This window comes from Monodon monoceros, unplaced genomic scaffold (assembly GCF_005190385.1).
Source record: "Monodon monoceros isolate NGI ecotype Baffin Bay Population unplaced genomic scaffold, NGI_Narwhal_1 Super_Scaffold_13, whole genome shotgun sequence".
Taxonomy (NCBI): Eukaryota; Metazoa; Chordata; class Mammalia; order Artiodactyla; family Monodontidae; genus Monodon; species Monodon monoceros.
Window position 1 is genome coordinate 63,013,132 of NW_021703769.1, and position 23,115 is coordinate 63,036,246.

The window sequence follows — 23,115 nt, forward strand, 5'->3', positions numbered from 1 at the left end:
GCGACTCAGAAGTTTAATGACTTGCCCTAAGGTCCCTCGATTTGCAAGTGTTGGGCTAAAGATCCAAACCCAGGTCTATCTGGCACTGAGGGTCCAAGTGAGTCACAGTTGCCAGTAATCACCCTGCACTACAAGTCCATATCCCAGCATTGGCTTACTTAAAATTTAATACTCAAATTTATTCGGTAACCCTAGCGACCACATTTTTGACTAATTCTACAGAATTCTGGCAACTTTTCTGTATTAGAGTGAAAAGGAAATTGCTAATATCCCTTTAATATGACATTTCTTTCTTAAATATGAGACTTATGAATATTGATACAAATACTAATTCTCTAACTATTCAATTGAAGCATTTAAAACATTCACGGTACATTGTATCTGACAAAGAATTTGAATCCAGAATATTTAAGTCTTATGACTTCATTAAAAATGGCTAAGAGTTGAACACTTATAAGATATACAATGGCCACTATTCAAATGAAAAGATGCTCAATATCATTAATCATCAGGAAAATACAAATAAAACCACAATGAGATACTACTGTATTCACTCCAGTGACTAAAATTAAAGAACCACTATAGCAAGTATGTAGATGTCAGAAGGAGTGTAAAATGTACAATCACTTTATAAGAAACTGCCGAGCTACTTCAAAAGTTAAACCATATGACCCAACAATTCCAATCCTAGGCATTTACTTAAGAGAAAGGCAAATATATATCCACCCAAAGACCTGTACATGAATTTCACAGCAGCTTTAGACATAATAGCCCAAATTTGAAAACAATTCAAATATCCATCAAAGGATCAACAGATAAACAAACTGTGGTATATTCATACAATGTATATTCATACGATGTATATTCATACAATGGATACTACTCAACTATAGGAAGGATGGCACTACTGACACATGGAACACAGGGAACCTTAAAAAATAAAATGCTGAGCAAGAGAAGCTAGACACAGAGCATACTGTACCATTTATAAAAAAAACTTTAGTAAAGATGAGTCTAATCTATACTGATTGGAAGCAAATCAGCAGTTGCCCAAGACAGGACAGATGGGAGAAATGACTGGCAAGAAGCATAAGGAAACCTCTGGGGGTGAGATAAGTATGCTATATCTTGACTGAATCGGTGGCTACACAGGTGAAGAAATGTCAAAAATCATGAACTATACACTCAAAATGTGTAATTATATCTCAACAAAGCCATTTTTTTAAAAAAGCGAATTACCTTTTATTTTCTCCAACAAATGACTCTGGTACATGGTATATCTTAATGCCTGCATCCACGGCCTGACATCATGCTGTTTACATGAACGCAAAGCTTCACTGAAGAGTGGGATAAGACAGTCCTGCCAGAGAAAAACCAAAACTACTTAATGTAAACAGGCTCCTTATATGACCCCACAGGTCAGCTACTTCAGATCTACTCCAGATTTAAACGCTCCCCTTTCTTCACTGTATCTTCTAATTATAAGAGAAAACAACACGCTAAAGAGAAAAACCTATGTTTTGCCAAAAGAAAAAACTTTTTTCAGAATATTAAGTCCAATTTATCATTGTACTTATCAATAAAGCAGTCACATTTTTATAAAAAATAAACAGCTCATTTACTATAAAGCAGAAGCTAAGTTACAGAAAAACATAGAACTACTGCTTCATAAACAGATTCTCAAAGATTATTTCCTTTGGGAAGGGCCCATCTTTGGTTAAACTTTACCCTATTTGGAAGGAAGAGGCACAGTCTCTTCTTTTCAGTCAAATCTGAAATTTATATAATCTGGTATACATTTACGTAACCAACTCCTCTTCCAAAAAAATGGAGGGAGGGAGGGAGGGAGGGAGGGAGGGAGGGAGGGAGGGAGAAAAAACCCTAAGCAACCAGCCATCCTTGAGATTATACATCTTAGGTTCCATCTTCCTCACATACTTCTCCAATAAAAATTTGCCTGAAAATGGAATTTTAGATTTCTGGATTTACTTACTAGCTTGTCCAAAAAATGCTAAAAATGCTATTTTAAAAATGTGAAAAACAGCCTTTATTCCACACTAATGCCTATTAATGTTCAGAAGGATATCCTGGTTAAAAATACACATATACACACCTCTGTTGAAAGTCTGCTAGAAACTGTGTTCTCCAAAGCAGAAGAGCAATACAGCTGTAAGGTACTTAGAACTGGCAGAGACTGTGAAACCGTTAAAGTAGAAAGTCTCAGTGGCCCAACAGCTATGCGGCAGGTTTGCTTCAAGTACTTCACCACGTTTCTGAAAGAAAATATTTACTGCTAATTAATAAATAAGATTTTCCAACTTGTAACCACTAAAGGGATATGGCAGTGTGATAAGATGCTATTATACTGGCATCCAAAGTGGGGGAAGAAAAAGGAACTGCCTGCTCTTAAGTAAAATGACACAAGCAAGTCAAGATATCAATATTAGCTTTTGGGGATATAAAACTTTTAATTTTACTTAGTTTCAACCTCTGTATATTAGCAAGTGACATTCACATATCATATGACTTCTACAACTAAAATGAAGCTATCATGACTAGCGCTGCAGTGATCTGGTAACTGTCTCACCCCCACCAATCTACACACATTTACCATATGGTACACATAATGCATATTTACCTCCTTAGGCTTACACTTACTCAGTTATAGACTGCCACTTCTGATCTTGTTCTATGTGGTTTAAAGCAGTTGCCAAACAAACAGAACTTCTCAACAACTGAACTTCAATGGACTTCTGAAGTTCCCTTGGATCTGGACTTAACATGTTAGGAAGCAGTTTTTTCATATCTACAGAAATTGAATAAGTTCCACTAAGTTAATTTGCTTTTAACAAGGTACCTTGACAGTATTAAAAAACAATCACCAATGAATACCTCCTTTCATGTTTAAGTTCATATTTAAGTTCAGGCAGTTTCATATTAAGTTCAGATACTATGATTAAGCATTTCTGGTAGCTATATAAAAATACTTCACATAAAATAATACCTCAGACCTCTCAAAATGAGTTCAAAGACTCAAAAATCAGTAAGTCAACCTATTACTTAAAAGGGGCAAACACTGAATTTAGCAAGTCAATGTTAACACACAAAATATTCGTAATACTAACTTCAGTACTACATTTTACAAAATGCTTCAGTTGTGACAAAGAAATTAATTAATGAACCACATCAAGATGTCAAGCAAGAAAAATATTTAAACACAACTTGCACTTTTTCAAAGAAAATGGCTAGATAAATCTCTAAGTGTTACAGTAGCCTTTCTTAGTTTGCTTAATTTGAATTAAACTATTTTTCATTTGCTAAATCAAAGGTAAAGGGAACAGCCCTAATTTTTTGCCTCACACTCTGCCCCAAAAAATGTACAGAAAAACTTCCAGATTTTCCACTAAAATATACTAAGTCAAACATTTTAAACAACTTGTTCATTAAAATACTTAATTTTAAAATTATCTCAAATACCTATTTTTTCTTTTGATCCTCCAGCAAGTAGATTGATATTTTCTCCTGGCAACAATTCTAATTGCTCAGTACATTCAACAAACTCTCCAGATTCAAAACTGCTTAGTGATCTGTAATTAAAATATTGGTTAGCTTGTTTTACACTCTATCCAGCCTGTGGAACCATTCAAAAATACAGAACAAATTCTAGAAAAAGAAAGCAGTTATACAGAATTCCTTTGATGAAAGTTCCTTCCACGTAGGCCACCATTTTATTTTTACTTTGAAGATGTGACTACCATCTTAATTAGAGTGGCAAACTGGAAAGTCATAGCTACAGACATTCAGTTTAGCATACTCAACCCTCCATGTTTCCTTCCTCTTTTTGCAGTCTGTTATCCTTGGGGGCCCGACCAAAACACTAACAGTAGAGCTCTGCAGGGCAACTTCAACATCTAGTTCTCCCCAAGTTACCACTAAATTCCCTGCATGGCCTCACTGCTCACCTAAAGCGCAAGCCCCAGTAGGTCTCCTATTCTATTAATCTCAATCTGATATCCTACTCCTGCCTTCTTTCATTGCTGGCCTCCCTCCTCCTCTCCCTTTTCCACTGTTTCCTGGAAGCTGTTTCTCTTCTTTCAAAGAATTTTTCCTTCCCTTCTCCTCACCTTACCTGAAAATGGTACACCTCTGGAACTCCTTCCGATAGTCTGTAGCTTCAATGCCAGGATGAGGGCCTTACCCTCCTAGCAACCCACTGCTACTTCCAGATCTTGCATTCTGTTCGCATTCCTATTACAGCTGTTCTCCAACCAACAAGATGACTTACAGTTTTTCAATTTCCCTCTTTTCCATTAATCTCTCATCTTTTCCTGTCCCTCTCACTATGTCACCTCCCTTACATTTCCAGCACTGAATATAGCACTGAAAGTGTACATCACTTGACTGTACCTGCTTCTACCTTAATAAACCCCAAGCTTGGATCAATGCAACCATCAGCTTCTCAGGTGAGCCATAATCACTTGGCACTGATGAACTGTCTCGGTGTGGTGACCAACACACTTATCATTTCTGCCACCACAGAAACGGCAGGTCTGCTGTGTCCCCACTATGCTCTACAATGCCCTTGCACTTTCAGCTAATGACTGACACCTCAGGAAAAAAACAAACACAGACTGTTTTCATTTTCTCTACCTTTACCCCCCAATCCACATGCACTCCCCAAACTGTATATATCCAACTTTAACTGCTTTCCTTGAGGCACAGGAAAGGTGGAGTCCAGTTAATCCTTCAATCACTCTTCTTTACCCTGCTTCTTCAACCTGTCTTCTTATGGCTCCTTCCCCAAGGCTTAAAAGAACATTTAATCTCTCCAACATTTATAATAAACACACAGTACTCTGTTCCAGCCACAGCGTTCCTTCCTTGACTTCATTACCCAATTAACCTAACTAAAACTTCATTTTCAAGTTTCTCCACCACTCCACAGTATTCAACCTGGCTGCTTCTCCTTCTCTCTCTACAAAGCTCTTCTTGCTCAAAGTCTATGAAGCTCCCTACAAGGATGATTATTCCTGTCTGGTTCTTCTGCATCTCTAACATTGCCTTCCTCAATGTCCTTGTGTTTTCTTCAGCGGCTTCTTCTCCCATCCCTTAACAAAGATGCTCAAAAGGACTCTCACCATGGCCCTCTTTCTTTTTCACTCACTCTTCTCCAGAGCATTATCTGTGGTTTGGTGGTTTATGAAGGCTCTGGAGTATAAAGAGTGAAAAAGAAAGAGGGCCTGTAAGTATCACCTATATACTAATGATTCCCCAAATCTCTCTCCAGCTTAGGGTTTTCACCTTAGTTCCAAATCCAATTCTTAACTGCTTACTAAAACAATCTTGTCTGCATATTTCACATACTTTAAACATACTTCATTGTTCGCTGTGTGTTCCTACTTCAATTAATAGCATCTGTTTTCCTCCCTCTACCTTTGCCCCACAGATCAATGGTCTACATGCGTCCACGCTGGCCCTTTACCTCCAGTCTCCTGACAACCCAGCAGAGTGAGCCAGTAAGTCAGATCATGATATGCCTCTCTTACTCAAATCCCACCTAAGATTTCCTACCTTATTGGGAGTCAAAGTCTTTTTCAGAGTTCCCACCTACTTCTCTACCCTTATCTATTATTCACTCTGCTCCAACCACAGTGGCTTCCCAGGCATTTCCAGAACACTCCAAGCCTATCATCCTTGCGTCAGGTCTGTTTCAAGTCTGTGCTCAAATGACATCCTGATGGCATTCCCCAACCTAGTCTGTGTGTCTCCTCCTCACTAGAAGGTTAGCTCCTCAAGGGTTAGAATTTGTGTCTGTCGTACACAGTGCTACACCCCAGTGGCTGGCACTCAGTACGTGCTCAATGCTGAAACTACCCATTAATTCATTTACTCACTACAAGCTGAGCTCCTTGATGGTGAGGACAGCTAATGACCCTTATCATCCCAGCGAAGTGTCTGGGACACAGCCTGTACTCAAATTTCAAATTAAGAGATTAATAAATGCAGAGAGGAATAAGGGAAAAACAAAAAAGGGAGTTTAATTTACAAATGTCATAAACTCTGACCTCTTTATAATAAATGTTTTTGATATATTCACACCTAATTTAGAAACAAAGCCATCAAACGTTATCCTTTCTAAAGCAGTGACAAATTTCTCTTTATATTCATCATGATTTTAGAACAGGCTCTGAGAATCAATACCAAATGACTGCTTCAACATAGAAATCTGTCTTCCCATTGCATGAATACCCACCTCACCTCTAATGTTGGTTTTTCATTGTAGTCATTTTTAGAATGGCAGTATTATTAGAACTATAACCATCGTGCCATAGTAAATATGGACAATTTTAATATTTTTCTGCCATAAAAGAAGACTTTAAATTTACTGAAAATTTGTTTAATGGGGTAAGAAATCCTTACTTTATGTAGTTGAAATCAGCTTTTAGGTTGAGAGAAGTACTGCTGGTACTCTTTTTCAAGTCATGGATAGCATTCTGCCATTCCTGTACAGCAGTCCAATCAGCAATTGAAATGTAGCACTCACATGCTTTATTTCCCAAATAATTTATAACCTCAGGAGAAGAGTCAGTTGGTTTGGACAGCACAGTTTTTCTGGATTCACCTGAGTGAAAGTATTTCATAAAATAGAGAGAGAGAGAGACCCAAAGCGGTTATAAATATTTCAAAGAGCAGAGAAATCTAAAAATATACAGTAAGATCATGAGCACAAACTATTTGACTACAACTTTTTATTTAAACCCTGAATGCTCACCATTCAAAGAATGTTTGGGGCTGGCACTGTTACGCCCAGCATTAGCCAATGTGAGAACAGATTTGTCGAAGCTGGAGATGCAGCAATCAACACCTGTCATGGCACACAGGTGCTCCTGGTATTCCACAGAGGCCTTTTCAAACCTTCAACACAAGTTCAAACAGTCTTATTTTTTAATTATCCACATATTTCATTTCTAAAAAACTGGCAAGAATGAGTTAATCAATTGAGCTGAGACAATGAGTTGATTATTCTGTGTGGGGTTGAGCAGGCACAAAATTAGATCTCTTCCTCACAAAAAATGAAAATAAGTTCAAAAATAGTTAAATGTTTAAGAGACAGTATAAAATAACTAACAGAATATATCAGTATTTAATCTCAATGTGTGCAAAGACTAAATAGAAAAACAAACACAAGAAAAAAAATACATAAAGTTAACAGATCTAATGACATCATAATTTGAAACTTCTGGGCATCCAAAAAAAAAAAGGGACTTCCCTGGTGGCACAGTGGTTAAGAATCTGCCTGCCAATGCAGGGGACACAGGTTGGAGCCCTGGTCGGGGAAGATCGCACATGCCGTGGAGCAACTAAGCCTGTGCTCTAGAGCCCGTGAGCCACAACTACTGAGCCTGCGTGCCACAACTACTGAAGCCTGCACACCTAGAGCCCGTGCTCCGCAACAAGAGAAGCCACTGCAATGAGAAGCCCACGCACTGCAGCGAAGAGTAACCCCTGCTCACCGCAACAAGAAAAAGCCCCCACACAGCAACAAAGACCCAACACAGCCAAAAATAAAAATAAATAAATTTATTTTTAAAAAAACATGAACATTAAAAACAAATTACCAATCAAGAAGTTAGCATCAATAATCTTGGTGTATAATAAAATCTCACAGATCAATAATGAAAAAACCGAGAGGCCACAAAGACATAATCTATGTTTTTAAAAATCACAAATGGTCAATAACATATGGGGAAAGTTCTATTATTAATAAAGAAATGTAAATTAAACATTTTCACTAATATGGTGGCAGGGTTCTTGTTTCTCAGTAGCCCTCTGTATTCACAAACGTGCAGGGAAGAGGTGTTACTCTACTGTTAGAGATACAAATTGGAACCATCTTTTATGTAGGGTAAATTAGCAATAGTCTATATCATATGCCTTATGGTCTATAGCCTTTCTTCTAGTAAATCAACTTGTAGGAATGCATGCAAAGAATTAAGTACCATGGTGCATTAAGATTAGTACAAACATCACAAATAACCTTGCTGTCCAACAATAAGGAACGTTAAATTATGGTGCATTCCCCCCAAAAAAAGAAAAAGAAATGTGCTGTTAAAAATCACATCGTAGAATATTTAACATGGCAAAATATTTTTTTAAATATTGCTGAGTAGAAAAAGCAAAATCATGAGACCAGCAGAAATACTGCTATTCTGTGAAGAGGATAAAAAACTATATATAAGAGAAAAAAGAACTAGAAAGAAGGCATATATGTACACCAAAACTAACAGTTGCCACTAAGAGATGGAATTATGAGCCATTCTTTTATTTTCCCTACATTTTCCAGATTTGGTAAAACTTACATAAGCATACATAGAGGCACTGAATGAGTTTACCTAGAGCGATGAGTTTGAACATTTAGTGCACAGAGCTAATGAGCAAGAACTCTGGCCATAAAGGGCAATTTGTATCAGACTCTTACATGAAAGGTTATCAATTAAGAATCAACATTAAGCGTAATTAACATTTAATTACAATGTTAGTCAGTAATACAAAAAAATTTAACACAGAGAAATCCTATCACCCATTTCCTTCCTTCCAACTTACCTCCCTTCAGCCTGTTGGGCCACTGAATTAATCCAGAGAAGATTTTTTCCAATGACCGAAGATGACCAGGCAGCAATTCCCTGTATAGCTTCAGGACAATGAAGTTCACACAGTGCTTCTACCACCATCATGATAGTTACTTCCAATTCATTCCCCTGAGAGTGGCATTCAGAAAAATCAATCACAGACCTCAATACCTTCAAAATCCAAATCTCTACTAAATTTATAACTACGGATCACAATCTAAAGCCTGAAGTCAAATTTATTTAACAATTATTTTTACAACAATGAAACTGCATTATTGGAATTACCTAAAATGTTACATATAATGTAGATACAAAGGGGGGTGGTGGTGATGGACCTTAATAGCACATGTGTGTCAGTCTTTACAAAACAAACTTACTTAAACATTTAAACTGTGGCATCTTTGGGAGTAACACGTGAAGTAAATATAAAACAAAAATTAAATAACCATGAATTAAAGAATGCTTAATTTTATGTCTTTGAATATTGCCTACTGACATTACCTTAACTAGTAAACATGTGCAATTTTTGGATTCCACTTACTTAGTGACCCTACTTACTAGCCAGCACATTTCCCTACATTATAACATTATTAGTACTATACTGTTACATCTATTATAAAATTATTACTTTCTTATACTTATATAATCATTATAAATTGTTATAAAAATTCTTTCTTCTATACACAAATTTCTTAGAATTACCTTTAAAGTTCTAACCCTTAAGCATAAGTAATGAATATTTTCATTCTAAGTAAAAAATATGAATAGGTGACCCTGGAAGTTACTGCTTGTATAAAAATACTGGAACAAAAGCCTTAAAAATGAATAGAACCGGGCTTCCCTGGTGGCACAGTGGTTGGGAATCCGCCTGCCAATGCAGGGTACACGGGTTCAAGCCCTGGTCCGGGAGGATCCTGCATGCTGTAGAGCAGCTAAGCCCATATGCCACAGCTGCTGAGCCTGCACTCTGGAGCCCATGAGCCACAACTACTGAAGCCCACGTGCCTAGAGCCCATGCTCCGCAACAGGAGAGGCTACCACAGCGAAGAGTGGCCGCCGCTCTCAGCAACTAGAGAGGACCCGCATACAGCAGCGAAGACCCAATGCAGCCAAAAATGAAATAAATGAATAAATATATTTTTTTTAAAGTTCATTAAAAAAAAAATGGGGGCTTCCCCGGTGGCACAGTGGTTGAGAATCGGCCTGCCAATGCAGGGGACACGGGTTCGAGCCCTGGTATGGGAAGATCCCACATGCCGCGGAGCAACTGGACCCATGAGCCACAACTACTGAGCCTGCCTATCTGGAGCATGTGCTCCGCAGCAAGAGAGGCCGCAACAGTTAGAGGCCCGCGCACTGCAATGAAGAGTGGCCCCCGCTCGCTGCAACTAGAGAAAGCCCTTGCACAGAAACGAAGATCCAACAGAGCCAAAAATAATTAATAAATAAATAAAATTATATTTAAAAAAAATGAATAGAACCTTTAACTTCTTTTATCCATAGATTAGATCATACCAAAGGAATTAAGCCCAAATTTTTCTAATTAACAGATTTAATTAACTCCACACACACACCACTTTACCTGAGATGAATTTGTCTTCATTTCTGTAAGCAAGTCGAAGCCATGTCTCACTGTCACAGCAGGCTGTCCTGCCAACAATCCAACCCTCATGATGGAGAGTCGGATCCGAGTCAGCCAGTCTTGACAAGTTTGGCGATTGGTATAGAAAAAAGTCCTAATGACCTTTAGACGAGAAAGAAGAGCTCAGGACTGGTTCAAATTACAGGCAGAGATGTCTCAAATACACATAAAGCATATACATAGGTCCACTGCGATTTCAGCTCTGCACACACACACTGCCAGGTTTGACCACGAAACTGACCAAGCAACATTCAGCCCACTGAAACCAACCTTGGGAGGTGATGTTAATGCATTGGCACATCCCTCATATGCATTATACATTAACTTCTCCAGGTTTTCCAGATACTGCAGAAGAAGCACAAGTCTAAGCTGGTTGCTACTGTGGCCTTCATCATTGTCTGCAGTTGTCCACTGACTAACATCTTGATCGGGGTTTAATGTGTGAGCTGCAAGACTTCTAATGATACCTAAAACCAAAAACAGCATTCCAAATTTAAAAGGAATCTTCAAAGATTCTAGAAGTTCTTAGAGATAATTTCACAAATTCACATTTATCAAGTATCCTCTGTATATTCATCATTTAGAAACAAAAGTCCCAACAAGATCTTTTCATTTTTAGAGGAAAAAAACATCTTCTCCACACAAATCCCCTAAATTTGTGAACAAAAACACATACAACATGATTATTTAGTAAAAGTTTATTCTAACAAACATATCTAAAAGATTAACTGATAAAGTACTAAAGAAAAAAGTCGTATACTCTCAAATTTTTGCTTTAACAAGATAAGAAATCCATTATTTCTTAATGTAAGCTTGAAAGTATTTACATCACAAAGTTTGAAACAATGCAGAGTCAATTACCTTCAATTGTCTGGAAGGTATCCTGAGCTCTGCCCAGTGGGGTTCTCAACTTAGAAAGGACAGTGAACTGCGCTGCTTCCCAAATAGCCCACTGCCAAAGGACAGCATCTGTCTTTAGTAGATTGCGGGGAATTGTTGATTGGTCACGTTTATCCAGTCTCTGGCAGCTATAGAACAATCTTTCTAACCAATTGTCCTTCCTGGGAAAAGCAGTTTCATATTTAACAGACAATGATAACTTCGTTAAAAAAAAAAAAAAAAAAAAGACAAAAACAAAAAACAAACTGCAAGGGAAATGGGAGTAGGGGACTACAATCTTCCCTACTTGAAAAAGGCAAACATGTAAAATTGGGAAGCATTGTCCCCACCTCTCATTTTAAAGAGGTCTTTTAGAGTTGAAATAGGATGGGGTATGGTATAGACAGATTATTAGGGTAAAAGGCTCATGACAATTTGGCTATCAGGATAAAACATTCATTGCAACTAAAAATCTCCAGAATGCCTATGCCCCCAGGCCCCTCTGCAAAGCACTGATGACTAGGTCAGATCAGTTAATTGTCAACTACATTTCACCATCACTGTCAGTTGCAAAGCCCATTTTTATTTCTTCAGATGCCATCTTCAAAGCAATTCCTCCTCCTACTGAAAACTTAAAACAACCCATTTGAGAAGAATATTACTTTCTACTCTGCCACCCCTGACATATTTTCTCCTCAAAACTGGGCACAGGGTTAAGACATTCATGTATATTTAAATTACTTTTCCCAGATGAAAGAGTCAAAGAAATAATCTTACCCTGTTCTATGAGAGTTCCCATACAAAATAAAACTAATAACATCAGAGAAATCTTGTGGGTGGAATGTGTTACTTGGCGCTTTACTCATGTGACTTCTTAATGCTAAAGAAATTTCTTGAATTTCTGTGTGGTTGTTATTGCTGTAGACAGAAAATAAAGTCATTGTTATGCAAAATGTTTTCGTTAAAAAGTTAGTTCATACTGGAAATGAATCATTTCCCTGCCAACTAAATTTGAAAGTAAAAACTGATAAAATTAAGACTTAAAAAATACATACAGAAATGTTACAACTTTGAAATTTAAGGTTCTTAAAGCACCAAAATTGACCTAATTTAAAACTATAAAAGAATACAATTTAGTTTTATGAATAATAACTACTGAGAAACATATTTTGACATTATAAGTATTATTCTGTAGCAATTATCATCTCTTCAGTCACTGAGAAGTGCCATACAAGATGAGATATTAATTCACTAATAGGCAACTTGTCTTTTCCTGAACTAAACATTGTGGGATGTCTTTGCACCAACATACCTCAAGACAACATCTAAAGGAATTGACTTCAATAGCTTTCCAAATGCTTGTCGAATACGAGTTCCACTATGGACTAGTTGAACACGGCAAACATCAACACACCTACAAAAAATGAAACAGATAATACAAGTGTGGAATATTTCCAAAGATCAAAAGGGCCAGGGTCAAAATATTGGATCTTTAATCCATACCTCTGTAAAAGATCGTCTGGTAAGGAAGAGGACAAAGCATGTAGACTGCTGCATGCTTGTAGACAGATATTCACATCTTCGACAAGAGCTATTAAAAATTTAAAGACACTTTCAGCTTGCCAGAAGAAATTATATGCCACTATGTCATAATTTTCTGAACCCATTCATTTCAATAAACAATGAGTGCCTACTATGGATGAGGGGCTGCTCCTGCCTGGAACCATCACTGGCAGTAACATTTGGGAAAATGATACTCTCAACAAAACCCACTCAGGGTGACTAGTCTTCACCCAAACCTTTCTCTGAAGGAAACTTTAAAAGTACATGGAATGTATAAACAATCACATAAGCTTAAAAATGTGACAATCACTTAAAAACAACTTGTTTTTCACATATTAAGAATGGCAAAAAAATTAAGACAGATTATGCATTTGTCATTAAAATGGGGATGATACATCTCCAGTCATGAAAAGCACTCAAGTGACTATCTTTCTGCCATTAACAAAGATCTCTTTTAAGCACTGATTAACAAAATTAAATAATCTCAGATTCTTACTGTTGGCTAAAAGGCCTTTGCAAAATTTATGGAAAGATGGAAGAGAGAATAAAGGTGCGTATGTTTCAGACTTCCTCATTAAAACAGCCACTTCCAAAGCCCAGGTCATTAATAGTTTCCTGAAACACAAAATATACAGTTGATTTCACATTAAAAAAAAATAGAAAAACACCTTGAAAAACCTATTCTTTTTACATTAGTTTTCTTTTGGTCTTTTAAATACCTCAAGCGATAAGAAACAAATATTAAAACTAGAGAAATTCCTTTGCCAAAACTGTCTTTTAAGAAAATCTCCCCAAACTAGCATAAATTGTAGCAAAAAATATTTTTAAATCTCTATAAATACATTCATCTATAAAATATTGCAGGAGGGGGAGGTTTTATGTAATTCTTTCAGGAAAGAAATTCTAGATTAAATAATAAAACAAAAATTTAAAGTGTTTCATAATGAAGACGTTGCTCTACCCATTCAAATGACAGTCTTCATTTCTTTTTCTCAAATTATGAAGCCAAATTAACAAAAGTTAGAAACAATATTATAAGTATTAGTTACCTTGTGTCCTGGTTAAGATTATCTTTCTTAAGCAATATTCCCAGGAGATTTAATATAATTGAGAAATGTTTTTTTGTAGCTGTAGTTACAGTACTAATCACCGCTCCATCAAACAAGGATGGGGACGAGGAACTAAGACTGCTAGATATAAAGTGGTCATGCCTGGAAGACAAAATTTGGATCATCTTTTCATCTCTCATGTTTAAAAAAAAGGCAATTCCAAAGTTAAGTCAATACACATTTTAAAAAATGTACTCTAGGGACTTCCTTGGTGGCGCAGTGGTTAAGAATCCGCCTGCCAATGCAGGGGACATGGTTCGATCCCTGGTCGGGGAAGATCCCACATGCCACAGAGCAACTAAGCCCTTGCGCCACAACTACTGAGCCTGCGCTCTAGAGCCCGCGAGCCACAACTACTGAGCCCGAGTGCCACAACTTCTGAAGCCCATGCTCCACAACAAGAGAAGCCACCGCAATGAGAAGCCCACTCACAACGAAGAGTAGCTCCCGCTCGCCACTAGAGAAAGCCCGCACACAGCAATGAAGACCCAATACAGCCGAAAATAAATTTATAAAATAAAATAAACTTATAAAATAAATGTATACTCTAAAGGACCCATCTTCCCTTTTAAAAAAAAATTTTTTTTTCTTAAGAAGTATATGTAAATACATTACCTGGTACAATGAGAATACAATGTGTAGAGCACTGCGTACTGAATGGCAGGGAAGTGAACAGCCAGGTCGCCATGCACAACCATCAGATTCTTACTAAGGAGTGCAAAGACAGTTGGAGACAGCGCCCACATCTGATGACATACAAAAGAAAGTAAACGTATGGCTCCTACAAGACATACATGAGCATACAAAAAGTTTATCCTTCAAAATATGTCTACACATTTTTAAAAATTAAAATTGACAGATTTAAATTTGGAAACAAGCTAGTACACTAAACCTGGGATCAACAAATATCTCTTGTGAAGATGAGAGTAAATATCTCAGCCTTTGCAGGCCACATGACACCTCTGGTACAATGTCCAACTCCTCAATTCTGCCACTGCAGAGAGAAAAGTTACAGACAAAAAAACAGGAATAAAAGTGGCTATGTTCCAATAAAAATTCTTTACAGAAAGAGGTGATGTTTGGTGATGGTTGCACAATTCTGTGAGTATACTAAAAGTCACTGAATTGCATACTTTAAATGAGTATTATAATGTATGTGAATTATATCTCAATATTTTTTTAAGAAAGAAAAAAAAAACACGTAGTGGGCTAGATTTGGTCCATGGACTGTAATTTGCTGATCCTTCGTCTAAACAAAGCCCTTGCACCCTTCAGTGTAGTAGATCGTATTTCCTCAGTTTTCCATGTACTTCAAATGGCAAGTTGCCCTGTCCAGTGAGGAAAAAAGGCACACTCTGCCACTCTAAGCCTTTTCCATCCTTCCCTTTCTTTCCATTGCTAAGATACTCCTTTCCATCTGACTGCCCGGTCCCGACTCCCTCTCATTTCCAGAGTGCAGGATGTAAACCTCAAATCTGAGCACAATGTGAATTTCTCAACAACCAAATTTTAGAATGCAAAGAATAGAAGAGTCTACCGCAGCCTAGCAGTGAGGGAAAGAGCAGCTATGGAGGGACACAGGGCAGTCTGATCTAACAATATGGAAAGCATGCAAATATAAACATCAAATCTTGACTCTTCCCTCCCTTCTCTCTTAGACTACATTATCCCCTTAATAATATCCCATTACTTTTCATTATAAATCATGTTTTTCAATCCTGCAAGGTCCAATAGGAGGGAGGAATATACTAACCACAGCAATAATTATAAATGAAAAGCATGGTCACTTCAAATTTCTTACAGGAAATCTTTATTCTTTTTCCAAAAGAACATATGAATGTTCCTAGAGAAAAGTAGTTAGTCAAAAAATAAGGACCATATGGAAGCACTAACTCTAGTGGGAAGAAGGAAAAGAGTACCAGGGGAAGAAGGGGTTGCATATTAAAAGAACTATACAAACTTGTCCTGTGGAAAATGTTGACAATTTTTCTAAAAGCATGCTAGAGTAAATAGGAGAAAACATTAAAATACATTTTGTAAAAAATAAAACAAATATAAAAAACTTATCAAGGAAAGCAAGAGCTAAACATAATGGCAAGAAAATATTCCTGTCAATTTTAATTATCCAGGCATGTCCAAAATATGGCCGTTTGATCTATGTGATTCTGTAGACACACTGCCTTGATAGGTAAATGAAATATGTAAACATGCAATAAGAAGAGGCTGAAATGGGATAAAACAAAGACATTACAAGTAAATACTCACCCCAATCAGTGAGTTTTTAGCATTTCCAATTGTAGTCAGAGCACTGAGGTCAAATATAACTACAAATTTTGCATTGTCTACATTGAATACATGATTCTTAAAAGCCTCATGTTTTATTTCGGAACAGGCATCAGGAAGTTGTAGACTATGTAACAGGTTGTTTAGGGCACAAGTCATTTCTCCCAAAATTAATTTATAGGCAGTCTCCAGAACAGGAATATTCTTCAGGCTGAGCACTGCTTGATAAACAGCATGGGCTACAGCAACAACCTTAAAACAAGAATTCAGGAAAGTGATAATTAAATGGAAAGTATATTACTATCTGCATAATGGTGATGATGCACATCAGTTTAAGACGGATACATTTACTGTCCAAAACACCAAAGACCTTAATTTTTAAAAAAGCAATTTAGGAAACCTACATAGTATCAGTAAGCATTTTAAAATTTATAAAGCTTTATTTAAAAAAGGGTCCTCTAAATTAAAAATGAAAATGTGAAATTTCTTAAAACTCCTTTTTTTTTTTCCAAGCCAGTATCAAAACACATACAAACAGCATTTTATTAAGATAGGTTTTCCTACATCTACTTAGAAAGTCTATAGTGGCTTTGACTGGGAGTCAGTTAGGAAGCTAACAATGAAGTATTATTTACAACATACACATCACATTTTAATAAAACAAATTTAATAAAACTATCTGCATATCACTCACCAAAGTATACAGTATGAAAATCAAATATTAAGTGAATCATTATAATTTCTATATTCTAAATCAAATATTTATCATTTCGATTTCATTTATGTAGCCTACTAAGGAACAGGAGTCAAACTCTTCAATGACCTAAGTTGATCAAAAGTCTGATCAATGAATCACTCACCTCTTTTTCTTTATGATAACGCAAAAATAGTAGTTTAGATGATGGTATAAATAGTTTTTCTACAAATGATGATGGCAGTTTTGTATTTATCTGTTCAACAATCTAAAAGAATAAAATAAGAAATGAGCTATCAATTCACAAAAGAACATGGAGGAATCTTAAATGCATATTTCTAAGGGAAAAAAAAAACAATATGAAAAGGCTGCATACTGTATGATTCTAACTATAAGACACTCTGGAAAAGGCAAAACTATAGGGGCTTCCCTGGTGGCGCAGTGGTTAAGAATCCACCTGCCAATGCAGGGGACGTGGGTTCGAGCCCTGGTCCGGGAAGATGCCGCCGAGCAACTAAGCCCGTGCGCCACAACTACTGAGCCTGCACTCTAGAGCCCACGAGTCACAACTATTGAGCCCACGTGCCACAACTACTGAAGCCCGCGTGCCTAGAGTCCATGCTCCACAACAAGACAAGCCACCACAATGAGAAGCACGCGCACAGCAACGAAGACCCAGTGCAGCCAAAAATAAATAGATTCAAACAAACAAACAAACAAAAACTATAGAGACAGTAAAAAGATCAGTGGTTGCCAGCCAGAAGAGGGGAGAGAATAGGTGGAACACAAGGGATTTTTAGGGCACTGAAACCCTTCTGCATGATACTGTAATGGTGAATACATGGCATTATACATTTGTCAAACCCATAGAATGTACAATACAGAGAGTGAACCCTAAAGTAAACTATGGACTTTAATTAATAATGATGTCTCAATTTGGCTCATCAGTTGTAATAAAAGTACCACACTAAAACTAAAGATATTAGTAATAGAGGAAACTATTGGGGGAAGAGGTTATATGGGAACTTTGTACATTCTGCTTAATTTTTCTGTAAACCTAAAAACTGCTCTGAAAAATAATCTATTAAAGAAAAAAGTAATGTATCTAAGCTATATGTTTAGGCCTTAACATTGTGACATTAAAATGTTTAGATACCGAAATAGTATACATGTATTTACACTTAAACATGGTTTTTTTTTCACATTGGCAAAGGGAAGTGTAACTATGGCAGAAATGTTTAGCAGAATGTCATCTAGAATTTGCTTTGAAATAATCCAGTTGGGGATGCAGGGATGGCAAGGAGGAGGCAGAGCGTAGGAGGCCTAGATGAAACCAGATGGGCCATGTGCTTCTAATTATAGAAACAGTATTAAGTATGCAGAGATTCATTATACTACTCTACTTTTTTTAAATATACTTCAAAAGGTCCATAATAAAAGGCGGAGAGTGGGGGGATATTTATGATTAAGAAAATAATAAGAACTATCAAAGAAGTTTTCATGTTTCAGAGACAAAACATAACAGGGTCTTTCAAAATAGCTATCAAGTACCTTCTCTACACAGTATTTATCAGGAGTGCTAGATAGTCTCATGTGAAGGATGATATTTCATCCAAAAAAAAAAAGTACAGCTACACTGAGATGAGCTCTCAAATACTAAAAGTACACAGATACTAGAGCAAAAACAAACTAGATTATATAGATAAGACTAATTAATGCAAAAAAACACAAACAAACAAGGGCTTAACGTCTTCCGCATCAATTTAAATTTAAGGGCCTGAATAAAACATATTAAACAAAAAAGAATTCACATACCAATGTGAGTAAATTCAAGACTGAGATGATATAATCTGTACCACAAGTCCGGCAATTCTCCAGTTGATCTAATCCATATGTAATAACCATGTCACAATGTATAGTCATGCTAGGATCCAAGCTGCCGAGCAAAACACCAACACACTCATTAGCAGCTGTCAACACAGCCTCAGAAAAAAACACCTGGTTTGCAGCCGTCACACATCTCATTACTCTGTACAGAACCTGCAATGGGGAAAACAAGCAGCTTTAAAAAAAACTCATATTCTTCCACAGAGCAAGAAATATTTTCTATTTAATGCAGTTTCTATTGAAAATTAACTGCCTGCCTTGTCAGTAGTCTCTTAATATTCTAGTTCTCAGTGGCTGAATAATAATAAGGGTATCTCTGGTACAACACACAAAAAGGATATTGCCTAAGTATTCTAAAGTACTATTGTGAGAGGAATGGAATTTGCCATACTCTATTTCCCTTATACCCAATTCCTATCCCCCCACCAAAGTCACTAAATGGTTGAAGTTCAGAATCTTCATAATAATCATGAAATACACCAGAACTTAGAACAGTAACAGTATTAACAACATGGGAATAACCTGCCGTGAGAATAACTTTCCATAATCTAGCACTTGGACTTTTAATCAATCTTTTAAAACTAAATATCCAAGATAGCTTTAGCTTATGAAAGTTCATGTACTGATGGTCTCTATGTAAAGATAAATATAAATATTCTCATTCATAACGTATAATACCTATTTGAGGATTATGAAAATCTTATCATTTCCAGCCCCAAAAAACCCCAGTAAACTATAGTAGTCAACGTACTACATTTCTAATAAAACTAACTTAGGAAAAAACAAGTACAGAAAAACAGTCACAGAAAAGATTGATACAGAAAAATATTTCTCAAATTTTTCTGTAATATTCAACAACCACTACATATAGGGGTTTTCTGTAAACCTGCATGTAGATTTAAAAGGCCTAAAAGACCATTTTTGGCAAAAACCTAAAAGACCTTCATAAAAGAGTACATTTAATATAGAACTATCCTGGAAAATGATACATTCCTGTCCTTTTGTTTTACAGACATAAATAAATAGATATAATAAACTGCTTTTATTTCAACACTGACAAAGTCATCAACCACCCATCTTTTAGACAGTAAAAATAAAAATATTAAACCACTTGGATCAGTTTCAAAATATTAACATGCTGGTTTTAATTATCTTCAGGACATTTCTGCTCAAATACACAATTAACTTACCAAGAATTACATATATAATGTCCTATTTTATCTAGCAAAGTGTTCAACAAAAGTAAATGCTCATAAAAGCTAGAATTTTACACTAGCAGTAAAATTTTAATCATTGAGGTTAAATCTTTTGACTATCACACAGGTTTCTTCTCCCTTCTTATTCAAGCAGAATATAATGATGGGGGTTCATTTCTCACATTCATTACACTGAACCACTCATCACTGGACTGTAATACGGTGCAGCTGATGACTGGGGCTGCTGAAATGTGGCAATCTAGCTACTTCTTATAATTGGTCTCAGGCTATTACATAGTTTAAGTTCTTATATCTTTATATCCTTTGATGTCAGGCTATCAAGTTGTTTCATCCTGTCATGCTTAGAGAAAATTACTTTTCGAGGCCTTCTCTGTTAAGAGTTATTCTTAGTATGTTGAAAAACTAAAAGGAGACACAATAATTTTAAAGCAAAACTCAGTATTATTAAAAAACTAAAGAATAAGATTTTAAAATTCATATTAAAAACAAGAATAAATGAACCTACAGAGAATCTCCTAAAAGAAAAGTTCATAGGCATTTAAAAATTCAGAGTGGACTTTTTTTCATCAGGTTGGGGGGTGAGGGGAGTGAGATATAGAATTCCCTACTTTTCTGGCCATTTAAGAAAGTGGTCAGACACCTACACACATGCTAAACAAATGAGGGATTAATAACATAGCTCACTAGATAAACAGAAGCATTTAAAAGAAAAGGCAATTTTTGCTGAATGATACTAAAGACTACTAAAACTTACATCTGTTACGTATGCCTCAGTAATTGGAGGACCCCGAATTGGGCTGAAACGTTCCCCAATGCTCCTCACCACAGTACTGAATACCCGGAGAAGCGCTGCCAACTTTGGTAAGGACACGGATGGAGGTGGAACATCTTCATCCACTGACTCCCCAGAGGCCACATGGCTGAGGTCCTAGATGTGAATTCAACAGCATTCTTATTTAAGTAAGACATTGTTTAAAAAACAAAAAACAACTCCCAATTTTTAAATCGATTAACTTTATAATACATTTTTACAAATAAGGAGGAATTTTGGCTTATGAGAAAAGGAAACATGAATCTAAGTATAAAAGTAGATTTTGCTTCTCTAATTATTTAAATAAGCAAATATTAACCTCAATAGATTCTTTGAGCCACTCAAGTCAACAGTATACTAAGCCAATATTATTCACATGAAGAGCAAGGGGGGTTGGGGGAGTTTAGAGGAGGTTGGTTTAAAAAATTATAAGACCTTAGAAGACCTAGCCTACAGATTTATAAGCTAGCTGAGGAAATTAGACATACTCAAAGGAAAAGATTAGCAAAAAATGGGGTACTACAACCAACATATACCTACACATAATTAAGCACCTAAATAATCAAAGAGAATTCAATCTTAGGGATAGCAAAGGGAAGTCTCTACAAACTAGAATGGGTGGCTTATCAGAAGCAGATCAGCTTTAAAGGTGTGCTAGGAACCAAGACATCCTAGGCATAGGGGTAAAGAAACATGTGGAAGCAAAATATTCCCTCACTTTTCTCTGAAAGGGAGCAGATAGATTGGTACAGTTAAAAGTAGTGAAGTAACTGTTTGCTAGAAGTAGCAAAAGTATAAAGAAAAGATGAAGCTAAATCTTCACGGAAGCCTTGACCACCAAACAAGAATCTTGGTAATTACCAACTGAGTAGGGAAGAAACACTAAGATGGCAGGTTTAAGTCAGGACAGTGGCCAGGAAATCCAAGAACCAATAACAGACACTTCAACAGCAGTATTAAAGGTACCATACTCAAAGGTGGCTGAAGCCAAGCCTTGTCCTCCAAAGCATGATCCAAGATTGCCAATAGAACTAAGAGAAAAAAGCCTTTAGGGGCTTTTATACAATATCAATTCACCTTTTTCATAACAAAAAATAAGAAACAACTGAAGAAAATGTCTTCAGGAAACTACCAGCCACCAAGATTATTTCAAGCTTTGGGAAATTAGGCCTGCAATTTTTCTATCTTTCTGGTAATTCTGCTGGCAACTTAAAAACATCTAAAAATAATTAAAATATTGCAATGGTCTCATAATTTTTGCTTAAATGTCAGGTGATCTGAATTGTTTTAAAATAAATCTAGCACTGCTTTAGATTTTTGTTTTTGCTTTTTTCTTACCTGAAATTTTAGGAAATAACTTCATTTTTTATATACTCACCTCAGCATATGCCTCCATGTCCTCTAGAAACTGACCAAGAAGAGTGGTAGAAAATGCAAGATCAGCTACCCAGAATGGCTCCAAACTCTGCAACCACCCTAGGAATCATACAAGAAATTTTGGAAGAGTAGAAAAAAATTTTAAGTCCAAGTTAAAAAAATATTTAAGAGAATTCTTTTAAAAGGTATCTGGTTTTCAAGTTGCCCACTCTTGAAACATGCCCTATATCATAAAATTAGGACTGTAAACTGTTTTTTGTTTGTTTGGGGCCGTGCTGCGCGCTGCGCGGCTTGCAGGATATTATTTTCCCGACCAGGAACTGAACCCGGGCCCCCGCAATGGAAGTGCATAGTCCTACGCACTGGACCACCAGGGAATTCCCTGTAAACCGTTTAATATACTAATGATTAACCACTACCTCTTTTAACGCTACAGAAATGAAAATTCTCCAGAAATTAAAATATAATCTCATGTCCTTTTTTTTTAATAAGTAGATTCAGTATCCATACTGTCACTACACACAGGACTTAGACTAAAATGTGCCGATCTATGGCCACCTTGGCTTTCTTCTCCAGGGCCACACGTGGTCACCAAAAGTGTACACTCATCCCCCCAGGAGAAATGGGACCACTTGCCAGTGGAATTGAGAGAACTACTCTCACCTGTATATCTTAATTTCAGAAGTTTATTTCACCAAATAAGCTATGAGAAACTACAGCACCTGGAACAAGTTGAAATGTCCAAGTGAGTCATATCAGTCATTCATTTAACACGGAAAAAAAATTTTTTCTTTATCATTTATGACAATCCTCCAAATTAATCCATTTGTTTCATCAACAGAAAAACAATAAATCAAGAATATCCAGGATCTTCCTTTCTACCCTTCAGGGTACTGCTACTGTGGTATCTCCTACCAGCACACGCAGCAAATGACTTGAGATAAAGTCCTTACTCACAGGTGCAACACTACAATCTGTATTTACTCTCCCTACCTACTACAAAACTACACATTTTTCCTTTTA

General features: G+C 36.5%; 1 protein-coding gene across 4 annotated transcripts in view; it reads right to left on the minus strand.

Annotated features, from left to right (window-relative positions):
* Positions 1 to 23,115, minus strand: part of SMG1 (SMG1 nonsense mediated mRNA decay associated PI3K related kinase) — a 96,944-nt gene that overhangs the window by 40,114 nt on the left and 33,715 nt on the right. For all 4 annotated transcript variants that reach the window (XM_029219728.1, XM_029219727.1, XM_029219730.1 and 1 more), the window contains 21 exons: positions 22,094 to 22,191; positions 20,659 to 20,832; positions 18,616 to 18,840; positions 16,967 to 17,068; positions 16,089 to 16,358; positions 14,439 to 14,569; positions 13,764 to 13,925; positions 13,211 to 13,329; positions 12,655 to 12,742; positions 12,464 to 12,565; positions 11,929 to 12,069; positions 11,134 to 11,333; positions 10,543 to 10,739; positions 10,213 to 10,374; positions 8,605 to 8,759; positions 6,773 to 6,915; positions 6,421 to 6,622; positions 3,478 to 3,587; positions 2,659 to 2,806; positions 2,114 to 2,273; positions 1,240 to 1,360 (listed from right to left, as the gene is read on the minus strand). In XM_029219728.1, coding sequence (XP_029075561.1) covers positions 1,240 to 1,360; positions 2,114 to 2,273; positions 2,659 to 2,806; positions 3,478 to 3,587; positions 6,421 to 6,622; positions 6,773 to 6,915; positions 8,605 to 8,759; positions 10,213 to 10,374; positions 10,543 to 10,739; positions 11,134 to 11,333; positions 11,929 to 12,069; positions 12,464 to 12,565; positions 12,655 to 12,742; positions 13,211 to 13,329; positions 13,764 to 13,925; positions 14,439 to 14,569; positions 16,089 to 16,358; positions 16,967 to 17,068; positions 18,616 to 18,840; positions 20,659 to 20,832; positions 22,094 to 22,191 — 3,210 coding nt within the window. The remainder of the gene's footprint in view (positions 1 to 1,239; positions 1,361 to 2,113; positions 2,274 to 2,658; positions 2,807 to 3,477; positions 3,588 to 6,420; positions 6,623 to 6,772; positions 6,916 to 8,604; positions 8,760 to 10,212; positions 10,375 to 10,542; positions 10,740 to 11,133; positions 11,334 to 11,928; positions 12,070 to 12,463; positions 12,566 to 12,654; positions 12,743 to 13,210; positions 13,330 to 13,763; positions 13,926 to 14,438; positions 14,570 to 16,088; positions 16,359 to 16,966; positions 17,069 to 18,615; positions 18,841 to 20,658; positions 20,833 to 22,093; positions 22,192 to 23,115) is intronic.